This window comes from Protomyctophum bolini (assembly GCF_963924005.1).
Source record: "Protomyctophum bolini genome assembly, chromosome: 1".
In the NCBI taxonomy this organism is placed as follows: domain Eukaryota; kingdom Metazoa; phylum Chordata; class Actinopteri; order Myctophiformes; family Myctophidae; genus Protomyctophum; species Protomyctophum bolini.
In genome coordinates this window covers 15558893-15586239 of record NC_137862.1, presented here as the reverse complement: position 1 = coordinate 15586239, position 27347 = coordinate 15558893, and the positions used below count along the sequence as shown (strand labels likewise).

General features: G+C 43.2%; 1 protein-coding gene across 1 annotated transcript in view; it reads right to left on the bottom strand.

Annotated features, from left to right (window-relative positions):
- The window catches only part of LOC308327193 (nuclear receptor ROR-alpha A-like), a 40310-nt gene that overhangs the window by 4248 nt on the left and 8715 nt on the right, over nucleotides 1-27347 (bottom strand). The window contains exons 2-8 of the mRNA XM_080780419.1: nucleotides 8983-9068; nucleotides 8028-8169; nucleotides 6129-6398; nucleotides 3708-3875; nucleotides 1908-2029; nucleotides 879-1011; nucleotides 254-361 (exon numbers count right to left, since the gene is read on the bottom strand). Coding sequence (XP_080636545.1) covers nucleotides 254-361; nucleotides 879-1011; nucleotides 1908-2029; nucleotides 3708-3875; nucleotides 6129-6398; nucleotides 8028-8169; nucleotides 8983-9068 — 1029 coding nt within the window. The remainder of the gene's footprint in view (nucleotides 1-253; nucleotides 362-878; nucleotides 1012-1907; nucleotides 2030-3707; nucleotides 3876-6128; nucleotides 6399-8027; nucleotides 8170-8982; nucleotides 9069-27347) is intronic.

The following is a 27347-nucleotide window of genomic DNA, read 5'->3' as shown; positions in this document are numbered from 1 at the left end:
GGCATGTAGTGTCAAATGTGTGTGCGTGCATACGCACACGCTTGTGTGCACACTTGTGTGTGCGCGCGCACAATTGTGTGCACGCTTGTGTGCACGCGTGCGTGCAGACTGGTAATGGGATTAAAAGCCTTTTTGATGATACCTCCCTCATCTCTTTCATTTAATGTCTTATTATATACTCCCACACACACGCACACGCACACGCACACACACACACACACACACACACACACACACACACAGCCCTACTCACCTAATGCATTGAAGACGTCAGGCGCAGCATATTTGCCATCAAAGTACATGGTGTTGTTCTGTGTGTTGAATGCCCGACACATCCTGACGAACACCACTTCTAGAGAGCCTGCACACACACACACACACACACACACACACACACACACACACACACACACACACACACACACACACACACACACACACACACACACACACACACACACACACACACACACACACACACACACACTTGTGTAATGTATTTTGTAATGTAATTGCTACAGTACTTTATTTCCCATGCTGTTACTGGTACGACAATCGATTAATTTTGCTGCTATTATTACACATTTAATCTCTCTAAAAAGGGGATCTAATTTAAAAAGGACAACCCACCACAAGAAGACTATTTTGTCCTCATGCTTTGTATGAAGTCCCATATTACGTTTCACAATATTTGTCCTTAACACTCATGCTCTATTGAAAACACATCGACCAGGTTAAAGTGCGAAAAGTTAGCAAAACCTGACATACTTAATTTTAACACTGACCTTTGGTGCAAAAGTCCAAAAGGCCCTTTGTTAACTGTTTTAGACAAGTGATATATGATTATAAATCATAACATTATTAATAACTATGTGTACCTGCTTTGAGTAGTACTATCTGGTCATTTTGGCAGAGGTCCATGAAGCCATCGATGCGTTTGGCAAACTCCACCACATACTGGATGGCCTCGGTTATCTTTATGGCACACAGCTGCCACATCACCTCCTGTGGCTACACACGTACGCAAGCACACACGCACACACGCACACACACACACACACACACACACACACACACACACACACACACACACACACACACACACACACACACACACACACACGCATAAGCATGTGTAAACAGAATTATCCAGAGGAGTGGTCCTCAAACCTTTTCGGCTCAGGTCAGCCGTGTAAATACCCTTTTCATCCAGGCATGAAGAAACCCTGATCCATAGTATTAATTTAACCATTTGAATCCTCTAAAACTGAGTTACAACTGTACTTGGTATTCTCTTTTATCACTATACATCAAGGGCCCTATCTTGTGCCACCCCTTACCCATTATCCCTAAACTTATTTTCCTTTTATTTGATTTTTTAAAACAATTTTAAAACATTTTAAAATAGTTCACCTGGCCAATCTACATCGACACGTTGTGAGCTTGTAGATCAGCTATTTGAACTATTTTAAAATGTTTTTAAATGGTAAATAAGTTTAGGTCTGTCTGTCTGTCTGTCTGTCTGTCTGTCTGGCTCGGGGACCACCAGTTGTCCTTGAGGGGGTTCCAGGTGGTCCCAAATGACGAAGAGTTGATAACCAAATTAACCCTTATTAGACCTTTAACTCTTGAGAGTGTAAATTGAGTTCAATTATTGTTAAACATCTGCATTACATAATTTACAAGAAGTCTACAAAATTAGAGAATGTTATTTTGATCAATGCCAGCTGTTATCTCTCCTAACATCAATACAGAATGGAATTGTGGATGAATCCAACGACTACAAAATATTCTACGTTTTGGCTCTGAGAGCGATGATAAATCTCATCAAAATGGTGGTTCGTGGGTCAAATAAATAATGGACCTTGACATGAAAAAGTTGGAGAACCACTGTGGTGTTAGTGTACCTTGCTCTGGTAAATATCCTGTTCATCCTGGAGGAAGGTCTGCCAGGTCATTTGCTGCAGTTCATCTCTCAGGTACTGACAGGTCTCCATGTGGGACTTGGAGATGTTCTGGGACATGTGCTCTGCAAACACAACAACACAAAACACTCACTAAATGACTAAAATATGACTGAAACTTAACAGAATTTTATTCAAAAGTCCATGACTAAAACTGAATCAAAATTTGCAGTCAAAATCAACATTGCGTATAATCCCAATAGAGGCCTGGAACGGGTTGTTGCTTAACCTTAATCGCTATGAACTGGTTCCCCAGAGCTCGATATCTTTCTCTCTAGTCTACGCCTAATCTTGTCACAGAAATAAAGCAGATCTACAGTGTATCGTGAGCTTATAGATCTACAATTTTCACAAATGTTCCGCCAGAATTGGAACGCTAGATTTCACGTGGTTAGAATAATAACCTTTTTGCCAAAAGTCAAGATTTAGTGTTGGAAAACCCTGCTCGTATATCCTTGTTTCCCAGTTTCTGAGTTGAGCACAGCGTCTAGACGGTACAGCACGTGTTCTTCTAGGATTACAGAAGCATTGTGTACACTATAACCGGAGCACTTCTACAATCGATGCAGGTTATTGTAAGGCGAATGGCTGAAATATAAATTTAGGCCAATACAAATTGTGAAAGGACATTACACTGTCAAAAGCAGCATAGCCTTCAAAGACCCCAAATGCGCCAGTGTCATGCAGCAGTTGGGTTCCTGTCGCAGCACAAATCCCTGAAGCAGTCTGACACTGGAGATGTCGCCATTATAATGATTGTTGTTCTGTTCAACTAAAGCAGTGGTACCCAAACTTTTCAGGTCAAGACTACAAAGGGAGATTAGACATTAATTGTCGTGTTGTGAGTTTGTAGATCGGCTATTGCCATTACTTCTTAAACATTTAAACATGACTTTATAAATGCTGTGCCGACGTGAGTGTACTCCAAAACCGACGCTCGAATTTGAGGCAACATTTACACTCCATTAATAAATGAGGGCCTATGAGTCCACTTTAACACTCAGGATTAAAATAACACTTCATATGTTACTGTATGCACTATCGTGATAGTGGGCTGCCTAACATAATATTCACACTGAAGCTGAAGCGATAAGGCAAATCAGTGGAACTTTAGAGTAAGTAATATAAACCCAGAGATCCTAATGAAGGAATACTTAACAGCACCAGAGGCCACAACATGGTACTGTGTGAGGTACACATTCTAGAGTTTGGTAGTGGGGTGGGGGTCATTATGATAAATGCTTTTGTCAAAGAAGAACAGAGTCAGTGAACACTCCAGGGAGGCTAAAAAAATGATTTCCCTCAACGAGTGGCCCTTCCACATCCCAGTAGGCCCCAATTAACAGACAACTAATTAACCACGCAGTGATTTTAATGAGCTGTAGAGATGAGATTCCACCCCTGTGCTATTTTAAGACGCCCTCTCTCCCTCCCTCACTCTCAGAGCCCTTTCCTTTTCTCCTTTTCTCCATTTGAACTGTGTTCACACAGGCATTCTCTTTCTGTCTGTGTTTTTTATTTTTTTTATAATAACTACAACATTCTTTTGTTCCTCTTCTCGTGCCATCACTACAGCAAGCACTGGGGTATCATTAAGTCAAGTAACAGCACTTCAACTTGAATAACCGTAAACCGTAATCTACCGTACATCAAGTAAGAGTACTAACTTGACTAAAACAGAATTTCATTCAAAAGACTATGACAAAAATCAACACTGCCGCCCGCTCTCCCTCCTCCACTCACCCAGTTCATCCATAGAGGTGGTGGGTGAGGTCTCTCCGTTGCTGAAGGAGCAGTAAGGGAAGAAGCCATTGGCCGAGCCGTAGTCATGACACACCGGCTCCGGTTTGATGCCGTTGATGTCCAGCCCGGACTGATCCGGAGAGGGCTGGATGTCCAGGTAGAACCCCCCTCCACCTCCCCCTCCTCCTCCGCCGGAGTCCGCCTGGGGCAAGACCACACAGTAAAAACCTGAGCGTTAGCTTCATCCCCTCTGGCTGTCTGACGCCATGCTGATGACGTCAGTCACTCTTTCCCAAGAATGGAGGGGCGGCAGCACTGTGGATCTGAAATATATTCACACACAAGGCTTTCACAATATGTGAAATATTGGGAACATGCCTACTGCCACACGGCCTATTGGTAGTGGCGCTGATTGGTCCAGTGCTTTGCAAGATTAGTTGTGTTAAGGCAGACATACACAAAGATTGCCGACTAGACCCTCTTCTAGACAGCTCAAGCCCTATACTGTAGGAGGTGACATACGGTGCACATACTGCACCATACATATAGTATGTCTTTTTATGAGCAGGTAATGACAACCTGTTAAATATGCCTTGTACTTTCAAACTGACATGAATATTGTTCCACACATGATGGAAGATAGGGTGTATTTCAAAAAAGCAACGCAAGAGTTAGTTTCATAAAATGTAATCAAGTCATACAATGCAAACAGAGATAAAACGGATTACGCTAGTCTCTGTTGTTTTGGCTGAGTTAAATGACGCAATGTTCCGGTACTTTCTTAAAAGATTTGTTTTTCAGTCAGTTGAGCTGCAAATTGTGCCTGCCTGAAGAGATGGTTCCTCTTTCCTCATTGGACTTAAATACTATTAGCCAATGAGGTCAATGTGTGACAATGTATCTCTGCAAACGAAATGACGAGTCAGTGAACGCGGTCTCTCACTCTCAGTGACTGACTGAGTATCCCTGTGAATGAACGACGTCTTCATTCAGTGAACGAAATCTGATCACAGACATACGGTCTGTCACTCTGGGAACGATACAAGAGGCAACACACATACAGTAGAGTACAAAACAACACATCACATCATAAGTAAGTTTTTTTGTTAGTGTCACTTATTTCTATACTATAGAAATAAATAACAAAATATGAGTGATATACGGCACAACAAAAATGAATGGAAAGAGTCGCAGAACAAACAAAAAATACTGTATAAATCTCACAACTAGAGTATGACAGCCAGAACGAGGGTGCAATTTATGGAAAAAGTACAGAGGGGAATTTTTCTTTTAGTATTTTTTATTCAAACAAATAAATTCATACAACAAGCCTACACATCCTACACTAGATGTGCAGAGGTTCTACAAATACACTAATAAAAACAAAATAAATGCTGAATGAATGTGAATGAACTGCTGTCATTCATCAATCGATTTGAAAAAGAAACATGTTTCCATTCATGAAATATGAGCATTGGCTCAGTGCCATGACTTTAGGATCCCAAGGACCAGCAAATAAGCATAAATGTCCATTAAAAAAAAACCCATAAAAAGTAGGAGAAAATAATTGTGAAAATAGCCGATCTACAACGTCTCGACACGTTACGCAGCGACGGCTTATTGGAACGTTTTTTTAATTGGCTCCTTATCTCTTGCACACCCTGGCTGCCCCCACTTTGAAAACCATTAGTGTAGCGTTTATATCCAGCTGTCAGTCAGCTGCTGTCAAATAAGTGAACCAGGACCTACGGTACATTTGTTAGACTAATGCTGATCAATGATTTAGTGCTAAAGCCTACATTATATTAATGCAATTACGACTCAAGACACATCTTTTGCACCAATCAAGTAAAGCTATGGAAAACTGAACCGTAAAGGTATTATGCCGATACCAAATACCTCATTCATTTGGGGAAATATTGGGGCACAATTAACACCATCGGGGCCCATGAGTTCAAGTGCACGGTCATGTGCCCGAGACGGAGATTGATAATCTCCGTCAAATTAGTGCTATGAAAACTGATCGCATCACTCTACAGCCTAGAGGCGCTTGCTGACGATTGGCACATTTTATTAATGGATTAAATAGGGCCGGGCCCTCAAGGTGTTAACACATCCCAACCTAAAAGAAATATGGTGAAACTTGAATAATTAATAAAATGCTGTTGAACTGAAAACTACGGAGCCCCTGAATGGCCATGCATTCAAAATATATTTTATCTTGTACGTACAAGATAATATCTTGTACGTACGAGATAATATCTTGTACGTACAAGATTAAATATATTTTGAATGCATGGCCATTCAGGGGCTCCGTAGTAAACTGGTTGTGAATGATGCATAATTTCACACCATGGTTTAAAATAAAAACAAAAAAAAACATTCCAAATGACCATTAAAGGGATCCACATGACAAATGACAGACCTTGGAGGATGCTGAACCTTCCCCAGGGGAGCGCTGGTCCAGATATCCTCCCAGCTCATCGTGGAGTTCCGTGAGGCCCGTAGCGGAGAGGCCATACTGGGCGGAGAGAGGCTCAGCCTCCCCGGGCGTCTGGCCGGTCAGGCCAGGGTGGGAGTGCAGGAGGTGGGCCGCCTGACCCTGTGCTTGTGCTTGTTGAAGCCTGTGTTTCTGGACCTCCGCGTAGAGGCTATCTCGCTGCTTCTTGGACATTCGACCAAACTTCACCGCTGTCCAGGAGAGGAGGGGGCCAGAGGAGAGCAGAGAAGCTACGTTACAGTCAGGACTATCAACCAACAAGACGAAGAGTGTCTTGAGTGCTGCTATTGTGCATTTGGCTCACTGGAAACCCTCTGCTACACCAGTGGGTCTCAAAGTGTCCTTGAGTGGTTTCCAAATGGATATGGTAACTCTAAGAGTTATGGGGGCCCTTGAAATTAAAAAAGGTTGAGAACCACCATACACTAAATGAGCCAACGTGCACCATAGCAGCACTCTGACTCTGTTTGACCAGAATGGAACAGGGCCTTCATTAGTAGTACGGAAGGGGCCCGGAAGTATAGGAAGACTTATATCTATTCTACGTCCGAGCATAGACATGGTAACGCCCCGCCTGCCTCTGATTGGCCTACCGACACTGTCCCTCTTGCCTGTCCTCCGAGATGCAAGGGTACTCCGTGGTGGGAAATAATACATAAGTACAAGAGAATGGCAACACGCAACATTAACTTGTAACAATGTAACTTAATTTTTGTAGAAGAGGCGAACTAATATTGTTTGTGCCGTTTGCTTTGATTGAATAATTGATTGAAGACGTATGTACTATGATTTGATTCGGCTGTTCTAAATTAAAGTGTTAGTGTTTATACTAAAAAAGATAAAGATCAAGGTATTAATCTAATTATAGTAAACTAATACTATTATACTAAAAAAGATAAAGATCATGGGAAAGGAGACCTTTTTACAGTACAATAATGTATAAAGTTTACACATGTATACAAATAAACAGGCCAACGGCAAAAAACTATATTAGTTTGCCTCTTCTACAAAAATAAAAGTTACTGTCGCGCGTGGCAAGCTGTCCAATCAGAGGCAGGCGGGGCGTTACCATGTCTATGCTCAGACGTAGAAAAGATATACATTACATAATGCTGTGTGCATAGGTCTCCAGGTGTTACAGCACCTCCCCCTGGTGAGGTTCGTCATTGTGAGTAGCTGGCGACTTCACGTGTATCGGAGAGGAGGGGACACAAGCTCACTTACACCCTATACCTAACAAACCAACCAACAGGGTACAGCAGCGACCAAGTAAAATGGTATGATGACTTCTGTAAATTGGGCGTAAAAATGGAATGGGGGGGTGGGATAAAATAAAGTACCCTGAAAACAAAAGCTACAAAGTGACTTTAACATCGAAAACAAGAGAACATTTTGGCCAAAGGCTGCCACTATAGAGATGAGGCAAAGGGGTCAACAAAATAAGTAGAGTTAACCCTGTCGTCTGATAGAAAATGAGATATGGTGTGTGGAAAGTTGTCATTTTGGCCTGAGGGTGGTACTAGAGAGGAAAAGTCACGGGGTCACTCAAATATCATGCCTGCCCTGCGCTCAGCGAAATTCATGGTATTCCAGCCAGTAGTAGTCTTTGAGATAGAGGACGAGCAATGTGTTCCGACCAACCGACCGTCCGACATTGTCCTTCTACTGCTGTTGTGTGTGGTCAGTGGTGTGAAATAATTATTTCTGCCTAATGCCCACTGTAGACATACTGTGAGTGTGTGCGTGCGTGGTGTGCATGCGTGGTGTGCGTGCATGCGTGCACTCGCGTGGTGTGTGTGCGTGCGTGTGTGTGAACCTACCGTCTCTAGACATGCCTACGGTCAGACATTTCTGCAGTCTACAGTGCTGACAGCGGTTACGGCTGGTTCGGTCGATAACACAGTTCTTTTGGCGAGGGCAGGAGTACGCTGCGTTGCTCTGCTGACTCCTTCTGAAGAAACCCTGTGCACGCACATATGCACACGCACACAAACACAGCCATGTCAACTGTATACACGTTGACCTGTGAAATGCAGCAGGTCATTTGCACGCGTGCGTGCGTGCATGCGTGCATGCGAGCACGTACATGAGAATGCGTGCGTGTGTTAATGTGCTCGCAACAACTCCAATAGCCCATGTGGACCAATCAGTTTATTTGAGTGCACTGCTCATGATCAATTGTTTTATTAGCGCTCCCCACTGGCCCTGTCCTAGCTAGTTAGCTGTGAAATGAGCCCACAGCAGTCCAACAGCTGTCACAGCAGACCTCTGTGTAAGAACACACATTGCCAGACAAGTATAATCTCTAGTGATTTATCATCCATGTTGTTTTTTTGTTGTTTTTACTACATTTTTATCCCACGATTTTGTAACCCAGATGTTTAACAATTATTTAAAGACAACACAGCTACAGAACTACTCCGTTTTAATCTCATTCAAGATGACATTCAGACAGTGCACGCTAAAATATGAATCTGAAAACATTATCATACTATAATTCACTCAATGTATGTCTGTCTGAATGAATGAATGTCTGAATGAATGTCTGAAACACTGTTGTAGACTTTTCACACAGGCAATGGCATTGACCATAATATTACGGAGGTCTTAACGAAGCCCTTTTTTCACTTCAACAAATTATTGATTCATAATTAATTTATTAGTGCATTCAAATTACCCAAAAACGTATCTGTCATCAACTATCAACTTAGTTTTACATTACTTATAGCTATCATTTTGCCTAAAGGAAGTCAGGCTGCCAGGGACGGCTCTTACCTTGCAGCCCTCGCAGGTGATGACTCCATAGTGGATCCCTGACGACTTGTCTCCACAAATCTTGCAAGGTATGATTTCAATTTGAGCTGCAGGGAGGAAGAGAGAGAGAGAGAGAGAGAGAGAGAAAGAGGGTTGTTCCTTTAGGCTCTGGACATATCGACAACATAAAGACAGAATGGACAACAGTTAAATACTACAAAAACAAGCAAAGAAACTAAGAGAAAAACGCCAAATTTTGGGTTAAGCCGTGGATCTGTGGGTTTTCAGTCAAACCAGATAACACACATCAGTCCAGTCAATCACTTACATACATTTATACATAGGCTATGGTAAAACCAAACAGCACCAATGGTATAGATTGCAAGATCCACTGATACAACTAAGAAATGTTCAGGATAAAATCTGTCACTTTATGCATTTTCTTCATATTTGTGACCGGCTCAGACCACAGAACTGGAGAGTCCGGGAGAGATTGTAGGAGAGATAGACAGCAGGAAGGCTGAGAGGGAGACAGTGTAGGAGCGACAACGTGCAGAAAAAGACAGCAGCTAAAACCAGCAACCATCATAAGCTGTTTTTTTGCTGTTGTTTTTTTTTTCAGCAGGGTAGGAGAGACAAAGTGCAGGAAAGCTGAGAGAGAGACAGTGTAGGAAAGCTGAGAGAGAGACAGTGTAGGAAAGCTGAGAGAGAGACAGTGTAGGAAAGCTGAGAGAGAGACAGTGTAGGAAAGCCGAGAGAGAGACAGTGTAGGAGAGACAAAGTGTAGTGAAAGCAGAGAGGGAGATTAACAGTAGGAAAACTGGAAGGGGCAGACAGACCACAAATACAATACAAATAGTAGATGTGTGCCAGTATTAGGTATTTCGGTTGATAGGATGTTTTTTTATATATAAATTACATTTATGGAAAATGACATTTTGTGATTGTGGCCAGCAATATGGCAAAGCATGAAATACCCTTAGCTTGTGCGATCTTAATTTAGCCACAGACTAAATTCCCCACCCTGAACATAGCACTATAGTTAATCATCAGGGTATGTAATAAATCTTAGTGTGCTGTGTTCAAACAAAGTAAACACAGTGTGTGAAGTGTACCAGCCTTGGTCGCTCATACAGGGACCAAGGCTGGTCCCTGTACCTCCTAGTGTAAAGTACATTTACTCAAGTACTGTACTTAAGTACAATTATTGAGGTATGAGGTATTTGTACTTTACCTGACTATTTCCAATTTCTAATACTTTTACTTCTACTCCACTACATCTCAGAGGCAAATATTGTACTTTTACTCCACTTTATAGTCACTTTATAGATTGCATATTATGCATAATGAGTACTCTTACTTTTGGTACTTTTACTATAGTACATTTTGAATTCCGGACTTTAGCCTATTTCTCCATTGCAGTATTGGTACTTCTACTTAAGTAAAGAATGTGAGAACTTTTGAAATAGTAGTTGCTGATGGTAATGAGGAGATAAGGGATGTCTGGAACATTAATCTCTAAAAAGCACCCTGCCCCCGCAGCATGTGGCCTGACGTGACTCGTCATATTTAAGTTACAACTACAAATGTCACCATGTGTTAACCCTAGAAGACCTGAGGCCCATTCTACAAATCACGATTACAAATTGAAGTTGACGATTGACACGCAAATAATTGCGACTAACGATTTAAGTGTTTTTTGGCATTGAACATATGAATAAAGAATACATTTCTGTTTGCCTGGTAATCAAAAAAATGCACAGGGCAGATATGACAACTAAAATATACAAAGAAATTATTTTTTTATACTAAAAAAAAAGGTAAAAAAAAAAATGAAATAGCTGCTATTTTTCAATAGCCAATGCAAAAAATCTAAAACAACACAGATGCTTTCCCTTTTTTTAATGGGACACTTGGCACACCGAGAGGTAAAATAGTTACTCCTGGACTGTAAATTTAACTCTGAAAGTGTAAAAACTAAAAGATACCCGCAAAGGTGGATTTGACTGTGCACGTAAATACCATGGATGTATGTGTGGAACAGCACATAATGGAATGTGGGAGGGAAGTGATGATGAACTAAGGAAGGGTTAATGCATTATGGTACAGGATGTCTATAAGGTTGTGTCCTCACTCTCTGAGGACACAGACTGTATTGTGTTTCCTTTTTCCCCCGGCTGTCTAAAGCCCCAATGCTTATGCAATTTGTCCTGAAACGCTCTCGCAAACCACAGAGAGTCAAAGCAGGTCAGACTGCCTGTCAGACAGGCCTAGGCTGACCTGCATGGGCGGAGGGGCACAACATGGCCAGTAGGTGGCAGTGCCGATCAGCAGTGTTGGACGAAGACAATGATGAACACAAGTACTGTAATCTATGGATCTACACACTGGTTCCCAAACAGTGGGTTGGGAACCTATTGCGGGTCGTGGACACATTTTTATGGGTCCCTTTATTTTTTTTGTTTCCTACATTTTGTTTTGAATTATTATGGCTTCAAAACATTTTCAAAAAACATTCCCAAAAAAGCAATTATTTTTCATGAATTAAAAACAAATTCAATGATTTTCTTTTAGTAATTTCATGAAGAAATCAAAGAAATTCCATCAATTAGAGAACAAACATTACTTTAAGTAACAGTGAAATTAGCTCACAACGTGGCACGAAGCGTTGCGTTTTGAGATTAGAATAGAATTAGAAATAGTTTGGATCCCGACATCAAACTTCTCTTTTGGGTCACAGGCTAAAAGGTTTCATATACTACACAATCTGTTGCACACTTAATAATTCAAATATGATAGATAATTAGAACTTCTATGACTGCTGGTGCTAGTGCAGCCACAGTACAATACTATCACTATACTACTGGAATTGTCAAGCTCTGACATTCTCAAACAGGCTTACAAAGTCACATGAGATCAATATGCAAACCTCCCTCCCCTTACAGTATGCAGGCCCTTTTCCCCTCCAACCTTATGTAGGCACTTTTCCCCTCAAAGGCATGCCATGAGTTACACTATAACTAAAACTATAACTACAGTATATCGTTCACCATTGTATTTCTTATAGTTGTGGTGTAGACAGTGGTGAAAAATAACTAAGTAGGCCTACATTGTACTTTACTTGAGTAGGCATATTTACAATTTCCTTACATTTCGGCAATACATCTACAAGCAGATCTGCTATTTAAAAAATATTTTTATACATTTGAAAACTTGAAATGGGACATTCTGCACAATAAGTAAATTTACTTTTGGTACTTCAAATACATTTTTATTCCAATATTTTTGTACATTTATTAAGTACATTTTGGACTTTTACTTGTAACAGAGTATTTCTGTATTGTATTGCAGCATTGATACTGATACAATTGTCTACTGTGCTGCCGTGGACTGCCATGCACATTTTTTAAACTACATGTTGTATAGGTATAGTGCTCAGTGTGAAAGGCCCTTTAGCCTGCCCTGAAGACTGTAGTAGTCTGAGTGCATGGCGGTCATTCCATTAGACCTGATGAATTTCATTTTGAGGATCAAAGGCCATGGGTTTGAAGGCAGCAGCTGCTGCCATGATGAATCCCATTTCCTTAAGTACAACAGAGCTCTGGGGCAGTCGATGGGTGTTGATGGAGGCACTAGAGACTCACAGGGAAAGAATGATCCCTAGTGGGTTTTACACAGCAGAGCAGAGAGTACGCATGTGTTGATTTGACTCTCAATGTGTTCAACTGGACTACTAAGAGTCCAATATAACCCACTGTTTCCCTAACAGTGGCTCACAGACCAATTTCTATATATGGCTCACGATTCATGAATCAAGTAAAAATCCCATTTTCTTTTCCTACATTTAATTAATTTTTTAAAAATATTAAAACAAATAATTGTATACATTTTAAAAACAAACAAACAAACAAATCTAAGGAATTCCATAAATACAAAGATATCTCCGCTGCCCCATCTGGCGGAGTCAGGTTACAGGTACAATATTTGTGCACTGAAAATAGCAGATCTACAAACTCAGAATTTGATTCAAAAGACTATGACTAACAATAAATCAAAATTTGCTGTCAAAATCAACGCTGTCGTCAAGCTGATCATACAGTGCTTTGAATAGAGTTATGTCAGCTCTGTGCGTTGTTGAGAGCATACTGTACATGAGCACACACACACACACACACACACACACACACACACACACACACACACACACACACACACACACACACACACACCTGTACAGATGAAAGAGCTGCATGCTCTGAATGCTACTGAAGACGTACAGGCAGCCCGCCAGCAAACTGCCACAAGTTAACCACATACGCACACACATATACACACACACACACACACACACACACACACACACACATATACACACACATACACACGCACACACACACGCACACACACACACGCACACGCACACGCACACACACACACACACACACACACACACACACACACACACACACACACACACACACACACAGAGTTTTCGTGTGCTGATATCAGCAGTGCAGGATGTGTACAGGAACAAATTTTGTCACCGTTTTAAAAGTGCAACCGTCTCGTTTGTCGCTGGAGAACATCTGCATGCCTCCCCTTCAAAGTACTATAGTGTGTGTGTGTGTGTATGTGTGTGTGTGTGTGTTTGTGTGTGTGTGTGTGTGTGTGTGTGTGTGTGTGTGTGTGTGTGTATGTGTATGCATGGCACGCGACTCAAAGTGCTAGCTTGACACAACCTACAAAAATACCCCAACAGTCTTCCTGTGTGCCGTGCACAGCTGTTTGCTCTTTGTGCCTACTGTATAAAAGTCTGTAGTTTTTCTGTTTACCCGAGTGTGTGTGTGTGCGCGCACACGCATGTGTGTGTGTGTGTGTGTGTGTGTGTGTGTGTGTGTGTGTGTGTGTGTGTGTGTGAGACCTATACGCTGTCAGAGCCATAGATTAATAACCCAGCGCAGGAGCCCAGTGTTTTCCCTGTAGGGCTGTGAGGAGCCACAGCTATAGCTTTTAAAATAAGACATGTCATCCTGTGTAACACATCCCTGTCTGTTGGCAACATGGCAAAACAAAAGATCTGTGGAGCTTCTGGAGACAGCGTGTATTAATAACAGGCAGCGCACACATACAATAGCTACATACAGATCTGGCCTGCTCTGCTCCCAGCCCAGATAATGGGAAGGTAAATGGATGAAGAGGATTTGCGAACGTAAAGAAAATGACTTGATTTAATTTATGTTGTGGTGAGTGTACAGGTATTTGAATACTTCCAAATGATCAGTATAGTTCAACACATTCACACTCACACAGTCAACATTTTCCAACAATGCAGATGTGCCAGCTCGCAGCGCTGCATAAAGTTGTTTGTCACTTGTTCGTTGTGAGCTTGTATGTAGATCTGCTATTTTTGAATAGCCAATGCTAAAATCTAAAGTGACATAGATGCTTTCCTGGTTTTAATGGTTTAACTGTACAGGCGCTGTTCTGGCATATTATGGCTTAAATTACCACTTCGCTAAGTCCCTCCCCAACCCGTCCTTGTCCAATAGGCACGTTAGCAGCGAGGAGACAGGGCAAGCTGTCCTTCTCCCCCATAGAGATGCATGTTAAATGATGGGATTTCTCCATATAAATAATTGACCATTTCAGTAGCAAGAGCATCAAAATGTCTTCTAAATCTAGTCAACCAGGCCTGCAGTAGGCTATGCACTGGATACATTTGCATGACAATCACACATGCCCCTGTGTTGCGCAAATAGTAAAATAGCCTCTACGAGCTCACAAGTTGTTGCATCCCCACATGTTGTGTCATCAAACCCCTACAGCTGATCCAGAATGCCTGGTCTTCACCACCTCCAAAACACCTCATCTACACAGGAAAGGAGCGAGCCTTCCGACGGCGATATCACGTGGAAAAACTGTCCTGATATGGACATGTCGGTCATTGCGTTGCGACGTAGCCTGAACCAATCAAATAACCAATAAATAGTAGCGCGAAGATCTCATCCAATAAAAGTGTTTGGGGCTGCGAAACCTCGCTCAAATAGAGACTCTGCATGGGGCGTTGTCGCTCGTGGTACTCAGGACAGTCTAATTGAAAAACATTTTCAATGTATTCTATTTCATAGTTTGCTCGCTTGCATTGCTAGCAGTGTAGATGAGGTGTAAATCTTCATGTCTCTCCACTTCTGCGCTCCCTACATTGGCTTCTGGTGGATGCCTGCAACCAATTCAACACACTGGTGATGACCTATACAGTACAAGCCAATCAAAGTCCCCACTCCAGGATACGATCCACCCCTATACACCCCTTCCTGTACCTCAGAAAACACAGGACGTCTGTCCCTCCCTTCCCTATGATACCTTGGCCAATGCTCCAAGCAACTTAGTATCTTCACCTTTCTCTGGCTTCCAAGCTGTGTTTAGCCCTCCTAAAAGGAACCTTTTATTGATAGTACTAAATGTTACATTCACCCATTCACACACACATTCATGCACCGATGGCGGAGGAAACCATGCAAGGCACCAACCTGAACATCGGGAGCAATTCAGAGTCTTGCTCAAGGACACTTCGACACTAACTCTGGTGGAGCCCGGGATCATCCGGCCACTCTACCCCTGAGCCACTACCTACTATAGGCATTAGCCTATGTTGGCCAATCTTAGCAGCCTATGGAGCATCCAGTAGTACGTCCATTGAAATGATGTCTCCCTTTTTAACTGATATGACCGACAGAGAGCACACAAGATGACAGACCCATGAATGACAGATTTGTCACTGGCTCTGTCTTCTTCTTTTCAAGTAAGTGGTTGTTGACTGCCAAGCCAGTTATACAACTTTTGACTGAATGATTAGCTTGCTGGTTGACTGACTGACTAACTGGCTTGAACAGCAATGTGTGTTATGTAACCATGTAGACAGACACACTGCCTGGTATAGTCATTTTATAATGAGGTCAGTCAGTATATCAAACTATTAACTTGGGGACATTGGGTCATTACGGCTATTTCTCTCATCTACATACAATATCGACTCATATTACGTGTGTGCTTATGTAACTCTGTGTGTGGATAGTCAAGTGATTATTTGTGCAGGCGCTTTAGGCTTTGTTCAGCTTTCGTTGTTCACGTTGGAAGTTCAAGAATGGCTAAGCTAATGCTAGCCACCATCGGAAATGAACGTTAAAGGGCTTTAAGACATGGAGCAAGAGCAAGTTTGTCTTGAGGGAAGTCCCCTGAATGTTCTCACTCATAACAGAGGAAACGGAAGACAAGAACAAAGACAAGAGAAAATACAGCTATCAACAAATAGAGAGAGAGGGAGATGTTATCTGTACTGTTCATTCATGTACATCACTCATGCTTTTCAAGGAATACAGCAACACTTCTCCTAAGAGAGACAAGGGACATCGGAACATTAATCACCTTGTATAGTTAAAGGGGAATGCAACCATATACGCACATTTTGTAATTTGTTTTCCTGCAAAGATACATAATAAAGTAAAAGTGAGTTAACGATGGGTCAGATTCATGTAACAATGTGTAACAATGTTTATATTATGATATAAACTACATCTACTACACAGATCTTTACTGTAACTGCCTGCCTGCATGCTCTGTGTGTGAGTGCGCGCTAACCGCGCTTGAATGTGCGTGCATGCGTGCGTCGGTGTGTGCATGCATGTTGCACGCGGAATGGAAATATGAGGGCAATATATCAGTTTTCTCAGGCAATGATTGATTAGCTTTGACAGTGTGGTGATTCCCTACACACATGCACGCACGCCACGCACATATTAACATGCACAGTACACACACACACACACACACACACACACACACACACACACACACACACACACACACACACACACACACACACACACACACACACACACACACACACACACACACACACACACACACACACACACACACACACACACGTTAGAACATTCCGGATCCCATCTCTCTCAGCCCGTCCTTTGAGAGCAGACTTCACTACAACAGAGGACACTGTGAATAATGAAGTGTTCACAACAAGGAGACAATGAAGACAGCAGCTCTGGGACAGACATACCAACACACTGGGGGCCAGACTGACAGACACGCACGCACGCACACACGCACACACAGTGGTTCATGTGTAAGTATTCTCCTACTGTAGCCTACGTGTCATCTGGGTGGAGGTGGAGGTCCTGTGATGTCCTTCATATACAAACAAGATAGATGCACTCAGCTCCACTAGTCCCTCCCTAACAATTTAGTCTAGTTTAAAAATGTCTTTATATACACGATTTTGTAACCCAATGTTTTTACACCCAGTGTAAGGTAATCCTGGGCACTACACTCAAGCGCGTGGCGCTCGTAGCGCGTGGAAGGAACACGTTATTCCAACCAGTTCATTTCCCCTCCATCTGGCCAGGGGGAGGCAGTTAAGCCGAGGGTTACTGCATGTTTTTTGTGAGGGTACCTATACCCTAGTGGACACGGGGAGAACGTGCAAAGTCCACACAGAAAGGCCCTTTCGCCAACCCCACCTAGGGTATGGGCGCTGATGACTCGGAGGAGAGAACACGCCCCCAGCGCCTCCAGCGGGAATCGATCTAGAAGGATCTTCTAGCTGTGAGGCGACAGCGCTACTGACTGCGCCACCGTGCCCTTGTTAGTTTTTATTTGATGACGAAATTGTCAATATATTTAGTCTCAGTTTTAGTCACCATAGCTTCGTTTTTATTTCGTTTTCATCTGTGAACAACGGTAGTCGACGAACATTTTTCATAGTTTTAGTCGACTAAATCAACACTGACACACGTGTAAATAAATAAGCACAAATCTAACCCCCTCGGGGTCCTCCCTCACAGAGCGTGCAGGGTCCCCTGCTGTGGTCCACTTCCTGTATGTTCCCAGCAGTCAGCAGTAAACACTGTCTGTAGTACTCTGTACACACAGCTGACTCCAAACACACTTGGCTGTCTGGAGAGACTCAAACTGGATTTATATGATTTAGTTGTGTGTGCGGTGTCATGTGCCGACAATAGCAGATCTACAAGCTCCCAATGCGTTGCAGTGCAATGCGTTGTGAGTTTGTAAAGCCGCACGCGCATGGAATCTACTAGCTAACGACTTGGTATAGATATTTACAGCTATTTTCAAGGCTGTCCAAACATTCTGATGTCCTCGCACAAGTATAGTATAATACACGTGTAATGCGCGTGCGTGCGTGCATAAATGCGTGCGTCTATGAAAGATCTCTCTCTCTCTCCAGGATGAAAGAGAGGGACTGAACAAGAGAGAAAGGAGAGAAGAAAACCATCAGGAAACTAATGAAGGGTGACCCTGAAACACACACTCATGAGACCACCGGAAAGGGGGGGGGGGGGGAGCACATGTACAGTATGGGAGGATGGAAGATAGATAGAGAGAGAAAGAGTTTTTTTGTACCGTTTGTTAATTTTATTTTTATTTTGTACCGTATGTGGCCCATAGTGACATAGACCAATTCGGAATTAAAATCTTCCAATATATTATTTATGCCTCCAAATCTATAAATCTCAAGGCAGCCGGCAGTTCCACGCACCGCACAAGGTGCCCTTTTTCACTTGAGCACATGCCCCTCAAAATGTCTGTGCACGCCACTGGAGATTTAAGACACGCCATTTGATGAGACCTTTCAGACCCAAAACTTCGTTCGGTGGATAAGATTTTGTCTCTCAAGAGTTAAAGATCTATGAGGGTTCATTTGGTTACCAACTCTCCATCATTATAGCTGGGGACCACCTGGAACCTCCTCAAGGACCACAGAGTGAGAGCCGCTGATGTAGATACATTCATATGATTTGCATTCAAATCACAGAGATCACGTCTGCATGGAATCAGTGACAGTGTGTGGTATTCACTGTAATTCCCTTCCAGTTAATGATACTCATCGGGCTGTAGTTTTGTAAGCTGCTGCTGTAATACACACTCACTTATGTACGTACAAGGACATGCACACCTACTATATTCCAAAACGCTCACATGCAACTTTCTCTTGTATTTATCTTCTCACACACAGACATAGAAATACACATGTGTGCACACGCACTCACGCACGCACGCACGCACGCATGCTCCCCCCCCCCCCCCCCCCCCCATCTCTCTCTCTCTCGTTAAGATATGTATATCCCAAGCTGTGTTAATTAGCTGGCTGCTAGCCTATGGAGTGCTAATCCCTGCTGAATTATGGATTTTGACATCAAAGACCACATTCCAATGAAGCTGTATAGCTTGAAATTACTTTTAATTTGAAACCTGCAATTATTTATATAATATATAAATAAAAATAATGATATGACCAACAGAGGAAAACAGCTATGCATTTTTCAATGTCACTGCTGGGATCTTCTTGGCTTTGTTATAAAAAAAAAACATCATTAATTATCCTTTTGAAAAAGACTTGATTAGAGATCGCCAGCCACTGCCGTCTAAAGTAGAGGACAATATATAGAGGCATGTAACCAAATGGCCCCTTGTACCCTCTCAGAATTAGAGTGCAAGCTAACCCTAAGACAAATAGTAGCCCTATAGATAAATGATAACATCCAAGGAAGGACATCGCCTTATCGTCTGCAAGACATACAGACATACATCTGCTTCTCTCTCCACTCGTCTCTCTCTCTCTGTCTCTCTCTCTCTTACAATTAAAAAATACACTTATTTGTGCAAGAATGTCACTACATGGTACATGCATTGGTTCTGCCATCTATATAGTATACTGTATACATGTGGCAATAAATCACCTTGGACCTTGAACCTCACGCAGTAAAATCCTATGTGTCAACTTAGCTTGACCCTTATACGGGTCCAATTCTACACTTTCTTTACAATGCTAAGTTCATAAGTCATTTTTCGATATACAGAATTTAGCCGAGCGAGTTAGGCTTGGTTGCGCTCCAGTGTTGCACACAAAGCATATCCAATGTACTGTATAAGCTCACAACACATTTGTGCAGTGGTGGAAAAAGTATACTCGCATTGTTTACTTAAGTAAAACCTTTTTTTACTTAAGTACGATGAGTAAATGTACTTGGTTACTTTCCACCAGTGCTCACAACACTAGGGGCTGTATTTTGCGTGTCTTAAGTACCAGGTCTTATTCCCTAACTTGAGTAAACTAAAGACCTGGAGGCGTGGTCAATGCTCTTTGGCCACTCAGAATAGCCAAAGAGCATTGATCACGCCTCCAGGTCTTTAGTTTACTCAAGTTAGGGAATAAGACCTGGTACTTAAGACACGCAAAATACAGCCCAATGTGTGCTGTGACATGCTATGAGCTTGTAGAACGTAAATCTCTCCATGACACCAAGTATAAAGAAGTCTTAGGAGGAGGTCAGCATGCTGCATGGGGGCCTATAGCTCACTCAAGGAGGTCAGCATGCTGCATGGGGGCCTATAGCATCGCTCAAGGAGGTCAGCATGCTGCATGGGAGCCTATAGCATCGCTCAAGGAGGTCAGCAGTAGGGCTGCACGATATGGACAAAAATTCATATCACGATATATATGGCAGATATCTCGATATCGATACGATGACGATATATCGTGCAGCCCTAGCTGACACCGTCGTCGGGAGACTCCAGACCTGAATCGCCAGAACATATTTTCTTAATGGGCGTGGCTAGCGATGCAGGGCTGGAGCCAGGCTACAACAGGACAGAGGGACAAACGAGTGATGGTTTATTTTCCGAGGGGCACAGGCTAAAATAGAGGGCTGGCTTTAGAAGTGGACGATATATTGTCGATATAGACGATATATCGATATGTCGACGATATATCTATATCGCGATACCGTTGCCTTTTTGCGATACTGATATTGTGCATGTTCATACCTCGATATCGATACGATAACGATATATTGTTATGGGGGCCTATAGCATCGCTCAAGGAGGTCAGCATGCTGCATGGGGGCCTATAGCATCGCTCAAGGAGGTCAGCATGCTGCATGGGAGCCTATAGCATCGCTCAAGGAGGTCAGCATGGGGGCCTATAGCATCGCTCAAGGAGGTCAGCATGCTGCATGGGGGCCTATAGCATCGCTCAAGGAGGTCAGCATGCTGCATGGGAGCCTATAGCATCGCTCAAGGAGGTCAGCATGCTGCATGGGAGCCTATAGCATCGCTCAAGGAGGTCAGCATGCTGCATGGGGGCCTATAGCATCGCTCAAGGAGGTCAGCATGCTGCATGGGGGCCTATAGCATCGCTCAAGGAGGTCAGCATGCTGCATGGGAGCCTATAGCATCGCTCAAGGAGGTCAGCATGCTGCATGGGGGCCTATAGCATCGCTCAAGGAGGTCAGCATGCTGCATGGGGGCCTATAGCATCGCTCAAGGAGGTCAGCATGCTGCATGGGAGCCTATAGCATCGCTCAAGGAGGTCAGCAGGCTGCATGGGGGCCTATAGCATCGCTCAAGGAGGTCAGCAGGCTGCATGGGGGCCTATAGCATCGCTCAAGGAGGTCAGCAGGCTGCATGGGGGCCTATAGCATCGCTCAAGGAGGTCAGCAGGCTGCATGGGGGCCTATAGCTCACTCAAGGAGGTCAGCAGGCTGCATGGGGGCCTATAGCATCGCTCAAGGAGGTCAGCATGGGGGCCTATAGCATCGCTCAAGGAGGTCAGCATGCTGCATGGGGGCCTATAGCATCGCTCAAGGAGGTCAGCATGCTGCATGGGGGCCTATAGCATCGCTCAAGGAGGTCAGCATGGGGGCCTATAGCATCGCTCAAGGAGGTCAGCATGCTGCATGGGGGCCTATAGCATCGCTCAAGGAGGTCAGCATGCTGCATGGGGGCCTATAGCTCGCTCAAGGAGGTCAGCAGGCTGCATGGGGGCCTATAGCATCGCTCAAGGAGGTCAGCATGGGGGCCTATAGCATCGCTCAAGGAGGTCAGCATGCTGCATGGGGGCCTATAGTATCGCTCAAGGAGGTCAGCATGCTGCATGGGGGCCTATAGCATCGCTCAAGGAGGTCAGCATGGGGGCCTATAGCATCGCTCAAGGAGGTCAGCATGCTGCATGGGGGCCTATAGTATCGCTCAAGGAGGTCAGCATGCTGCATGGGGGCCTATAGCTCGCTCAAGGAGGTCAGCATGCTGCATGGGGGCCTATAGCTCGCTCAAGGAGGTCAGCATGCTGCATGGGGGCCTATAGCTCGCTCAAGGAGGTCAGCAGGCTGCATGGGGGCCTATGGCTCGCTCAAGGCCATTTCAGCGGGACAAAGGTTGTTGACTGATACACACCACGTTAGCTGAGGCTGCAGTCAAACCTGGGACGTTTTGGTGACAAGAAAGTGTTTCTGTGACTTCTAAATCAGTGGTCCTTCTCAACCTTTTCTGGATCAGGCGCCACTTAAACATCTTGAAAGTGTTCGCACTTCGCAGACCACCCATGAGTGAGCCCTTTCAAATAAACTCTTAAAAATTACTTTAACAACTCATTCACTGCCATGGACGACTTTTTACGTAACTGTTTTTTTTAATACACTAGATGGCGCTCTTTGGTAACCGATGATCCACCGTTGGATTCTCAGTGACGGGAGGAACAAGCAAACCTCACCTGCCATCCACGTCAAGTTTCTACAACGTCTCTTGTATCTCTCTTCCTGTATCGTCCCACTGTAGTGCCAACCGCCGCCACTGCATTTTCAATGGGCTCAGATTGAACAGATGCAACGCATTGTGAGCTTGTAGATCAGCTATTTTCAAATGGACGAAATGTACAGTATATAGGGCGGAAGTGGTTAATGTAGGTTTTGTAATAATAATCAAAATCTACAAAGTAACTAAAGTTTCTAAATAATGTTAGTTCGTAGTATTTGTCTCTGAGATGTAGTGGAGTAAAAGTAAAAGTAAAAGTAGTCCTACCAAAAATTGGAAATGTTCCAGTAAAGTAAAAGTACCTCAAAATTGTACTTAAGTCAAGTAATTGAATAAATTTACTTAGTTACTTTACATCACTGCCTTTGGCCATGAGTGTGGCGGCTGGTTACGTAACAGGACTCTTGTGGATGTCTCTCCACTCTCCAGTCCAGCGATCTTAAATAATCCATTGTGTCGTTGTGGACAGATGGCTGGACACGAGTCCATGGAGCAAACTCTCAGTTTCCTTGATGTAATCTGCCTCAGTATACTAACGGCATCCTGGATCTCTGGAGGTGCCTCCATGTTGTTGTCTTCATCATCATCCCGAGTCCCAGACTCTCTAACAGACAGTATGCTGCCAATGGACAGTGTGCATGCATTGCATACACTTGGCTGCCTGTGTACAAAGCAGTGTTATGCCTGACTTGGCCTGCGCATGCTGTCGCACACTGAAAATAACAGATTTACAAGCTCACGGTGCGTTGCAACGGCAACACAATGTGAGCCTGTACATCTGCTATTTTCTGTATGCAATATCACTGGCATGCAAATAGGCATAAATCAGGCCTCAGGCTAGGGTGTAGTGGATCGAGAGTGTTTCTGTTCCAACAGAATTCAACAGTGTTACATTTCAGGAATTTAGCACACACATACTATTATCTAGAAAGAATTACGAGGTTATCTATTTATTTGTCTCTGTGAATAAATGAGGCTATATGTGTTTGAAACTAATTATTGCTTGGTAATTATTTTATCATTGCACTTGGATAACATTATTGGGAAACAACTGGTTATCTCGATGTATTACACCTCCTTTTGTTTGTCTGGGTTTGTTTGCCCGTGTTGATCTGGCGGGGTTTCACCCTAAGGCAGCTGTTTTTCTCAACAGCAATGCTTTCATGTAAAGAGGAGTTGTGAGTCATGGACGATGAAAGCCAGACACAGCCAAGTTAGTCAATGTGTTTGGTTGATTTAAAATGCACAATACTGTCTTCTTCTTTTGACTAATTCCCATCGGGGTCGGAAAATGCATATACTGTATATGAACATAGTTGCACATACTGTATCCGTCAAATTGATAAAACACAAAAAAGGTGTGAGCCATTACGGTCCTTTGAGTGTAACTGTGCCTCGTGTAGGTGTTGGAGGGAGTTAGTGAATGGCTCTCAGGATTGTCCTTCTTTCCTAGTCACATAGAAATAGTTTGCTAACCTTGTCACCTATAGCCAAATCACATTTAGCTTAATGCCTACTCTCTATTAGCTTATTGGCCTAGCTTATCCATGTCATACTGTAATTGTCTAGCCCTAGATGTATCCCTATGCCCTTTATCCACACATAACAGAAGCACTGTCTTACAGTACATAGGATTAGATCTATAGAAGTATACATTCTTCGGAAAACTCCACAAAACAGAAACTGCTACTTTCCGCACCATGGTTCAGTGTGGAAGCCTTGGTAACATTACAATATCCCTCTGTCCTAAAACTGGTGGCGTGTGTTTCTGTGTCCACTGGAAGTGTCAGGGACTCTCCAGCCATTCCATGCCTGGCCTCTGCTAAATGGAATACCATGAGTGTCCATTGACATGCAACGGAGCCACAGTCAGGGCTATTCATAAGCATGTGAGCGCAGGCAGGCAGCTCTGTCTGTCCCAAATGGCTGTTGGTGATCATGCTAGCATTAGCCTTGCAGCAGAGCTCCTATACTGTGCCTTCGTAACAGCCTCGGCTTCTGTGTGACATGTTACTATAGATAACTGTTATGTTACACAACACCAACCCACCACTGGGGGAGGGAGGGGGGAGAGAGAGAGAGAGAGATCTGCTCAGTGGTAGAAAAAAAGTACTCACATTTTTCACTTAAGTAAAAGTATTAATACTGAAACATAGAAATACGTTTGTAAATGACCGGAATTCAAAATGCACAAAGATATTGACATCAATGTCACTTAAAGTACCAAAAGTAAAAGGGGTACAGGCTTTAGTTCCGACATACTATTGGTCCGAGTGTCATTAGATCGACAACCTACCTCAAACCCTAACCTAACCCTTTCCGCAAGCACGGAGCAGCGCATGATCGACTGCATATCCCAACATTGTTCCCGCATGTCGGATCTGTGGTGTATCGGATCTGCGTGTGTATCCCAAGTAAAAGTACTCATTATTGCAGAATGTCCCATTTCATGTATACAAATATTTTCGAAAATAGCAGATCTACATAGCTTTGCGAAGCACTGTGAGCTTGTAGATCGTCTATTTTCAAATGGCCGAAATGGTTAGTGTGTACAGTATGTGTATGTTTTGTAATAGTAATCAAAATCTACAAAGTAACTAGTGACTAATAAAGCTTTGAAATAATTGTAGTGGAGTAAAAGCAGTACGTGGCATCACTACAATACGCACTGGGTGTACGGCAACACGCCGAGGGGGGCAACACAATGTGCCAGAAAGTACTAAGCCAACCCTCATAATAAATATATATATAAATATATATATAAATATTATGCAGCTCTGCTGCATAATAACGTGCGGTCGTGTGTGTGTCCTCGCAAACAGCAAAAGCATGAGGAAACACGGTGCTCTCGTGGGAAGGGGGGGGGGGGGGGCAGCACAAATATCCTACGAGTAGGGCAACCTTAATGGTCAGCGACGTCCTTGAGTAAAAGTACAATATTTTGGTTACTATATTATGGTCAATACACTCACAGTTATCATGTGAAATGTTGCTTTATGTTTGGGGTGTGTCCATCTTTCCCCCCTTGTCCCCCATATATGGGGACTAGGTTGGTGGAGGGTGTGTAGAGCCCAGGATCACATTAGATGATTGACACAGGGGTGAAAAATGGGTTACAAAATCGCGGGATAAAAAATATATAAAAAAAAAAAAGATAATGGTCATTGCACGTGCTCTTATACGGGCTGGGGCAGCACCTGGCATATCAGCAAGGAGTGCTGGGCCGGAGCAGTATAGGACAAAGACCCTATGTCCTCCCGGAGGGGCCCCTCACTGGCCCTATGTCCTCCCGGAGGGGCCCCTCACTGGCCCTATGTCCTCCCGGAGGGGCCCCTCACTGGCCCTATGTCCTCCCGGAGGGGCCCCTCACTGGCCCTATGTCCTCCCGGAGGGGCCCCTCACTGGCCCTATGTCCTCCCAGAGGGGCTCCTCACTGGCCCTATGTCCTCCGGAGGGGCCCCTCACTGGCCCTATGTCCTCCCGGAGGGGCCCGGGGGCCCCTCACTGGCAGGTGAGTCAGTAGGATACAAAAGCAGTGACAACACAGAAATGTGTGTGGGGAGAAATTAATTGACATAACGACTAAATTGGGGGGAGAAAAAAAGGGGGGAAAATAATTGGCTACTCTAAATTTAGAGGGGGAAAAAATGTGTCGCCAAAATAAAATGGGCACATAACAAAGAAAAATGACAGGCCCTTTACAAAGTGATTATTAAGTCCAGTGCCTAAGTGGACACCAGAGTAGACTTTTCAAGAATGACACATAATTTCTCTACTCTGATGCACCGGTAGTTAGGACTTAGGAGCCTTTAGTCCCTATATCTTTCTCACTCAAAGCCATTTTCTCCTTACATCCTCAGCTGTCTTTCTCTTCATTTCTCTCACATGTTTGAGAGAGAATGTATGTACAGTATACTGTATATTGGCCATTTCTTAATAACTGTATTTGTACTTGCGTGTACTACGTGTACTACAAGTACTACAGTCCAATCCACCCACTTTAACAAGGATTCATGGGATGTGATTTGTGTCAACTTGGAACCAGAATGTATTTTTGCACAAGCCAGCAGGTTGAGGAGAAAACGCAGATTTCTATTTAAGTTTAGTCACAGTCTTTGGAATGAAACTTGGTTTTAGTCAGATTTTAGTCACCTGGAATGCTTTAGTGTTAGTCTAGTTTTAGTCGACTACATATCAAAACGTTTTAGTCGACTAAATCTAATCTAAATCTACAATTTTGGCGGGCCTTGATGCCATTGTAATGGCTGATTTTACAGCGTGACGCGTTGTGAGCTTGTAGATCTGCTATTTTCAGCATGTAACAAATACCTAAAAATTGTGATTAAGTACAGTACTTGAGTAAAATGTACTTTCCACCACTGCATTTAAGCTAGTTTTACAGACTGGTTGTAGTAAATCAACCATTGCAATTGCCTATATGTTTTTGTTATTTTTTTCTGCTCTGTAAAGCACTTTGAGCTGCATTTATGTATGAAAGGTGCTATAAATAAAGTTTATTATTATTATTATGAAGAAGTTAACGTTACATGACCCATATTGTTGCTTTTTTATTACTTCATACTTTAATCATCCGTATCAGGGTTTAGTTTTAGTTTTAAAAAAAGTCTTACGTGATGTTAATTTATAATCCCACTTTTTTGTACCAAAACACTATCAACCAGCGAGGAGGAAATTAATTTGTTAAATTAGCGGGTGTAGCGTTTGATTAGGATTCATAAACCTGCAAACAATCT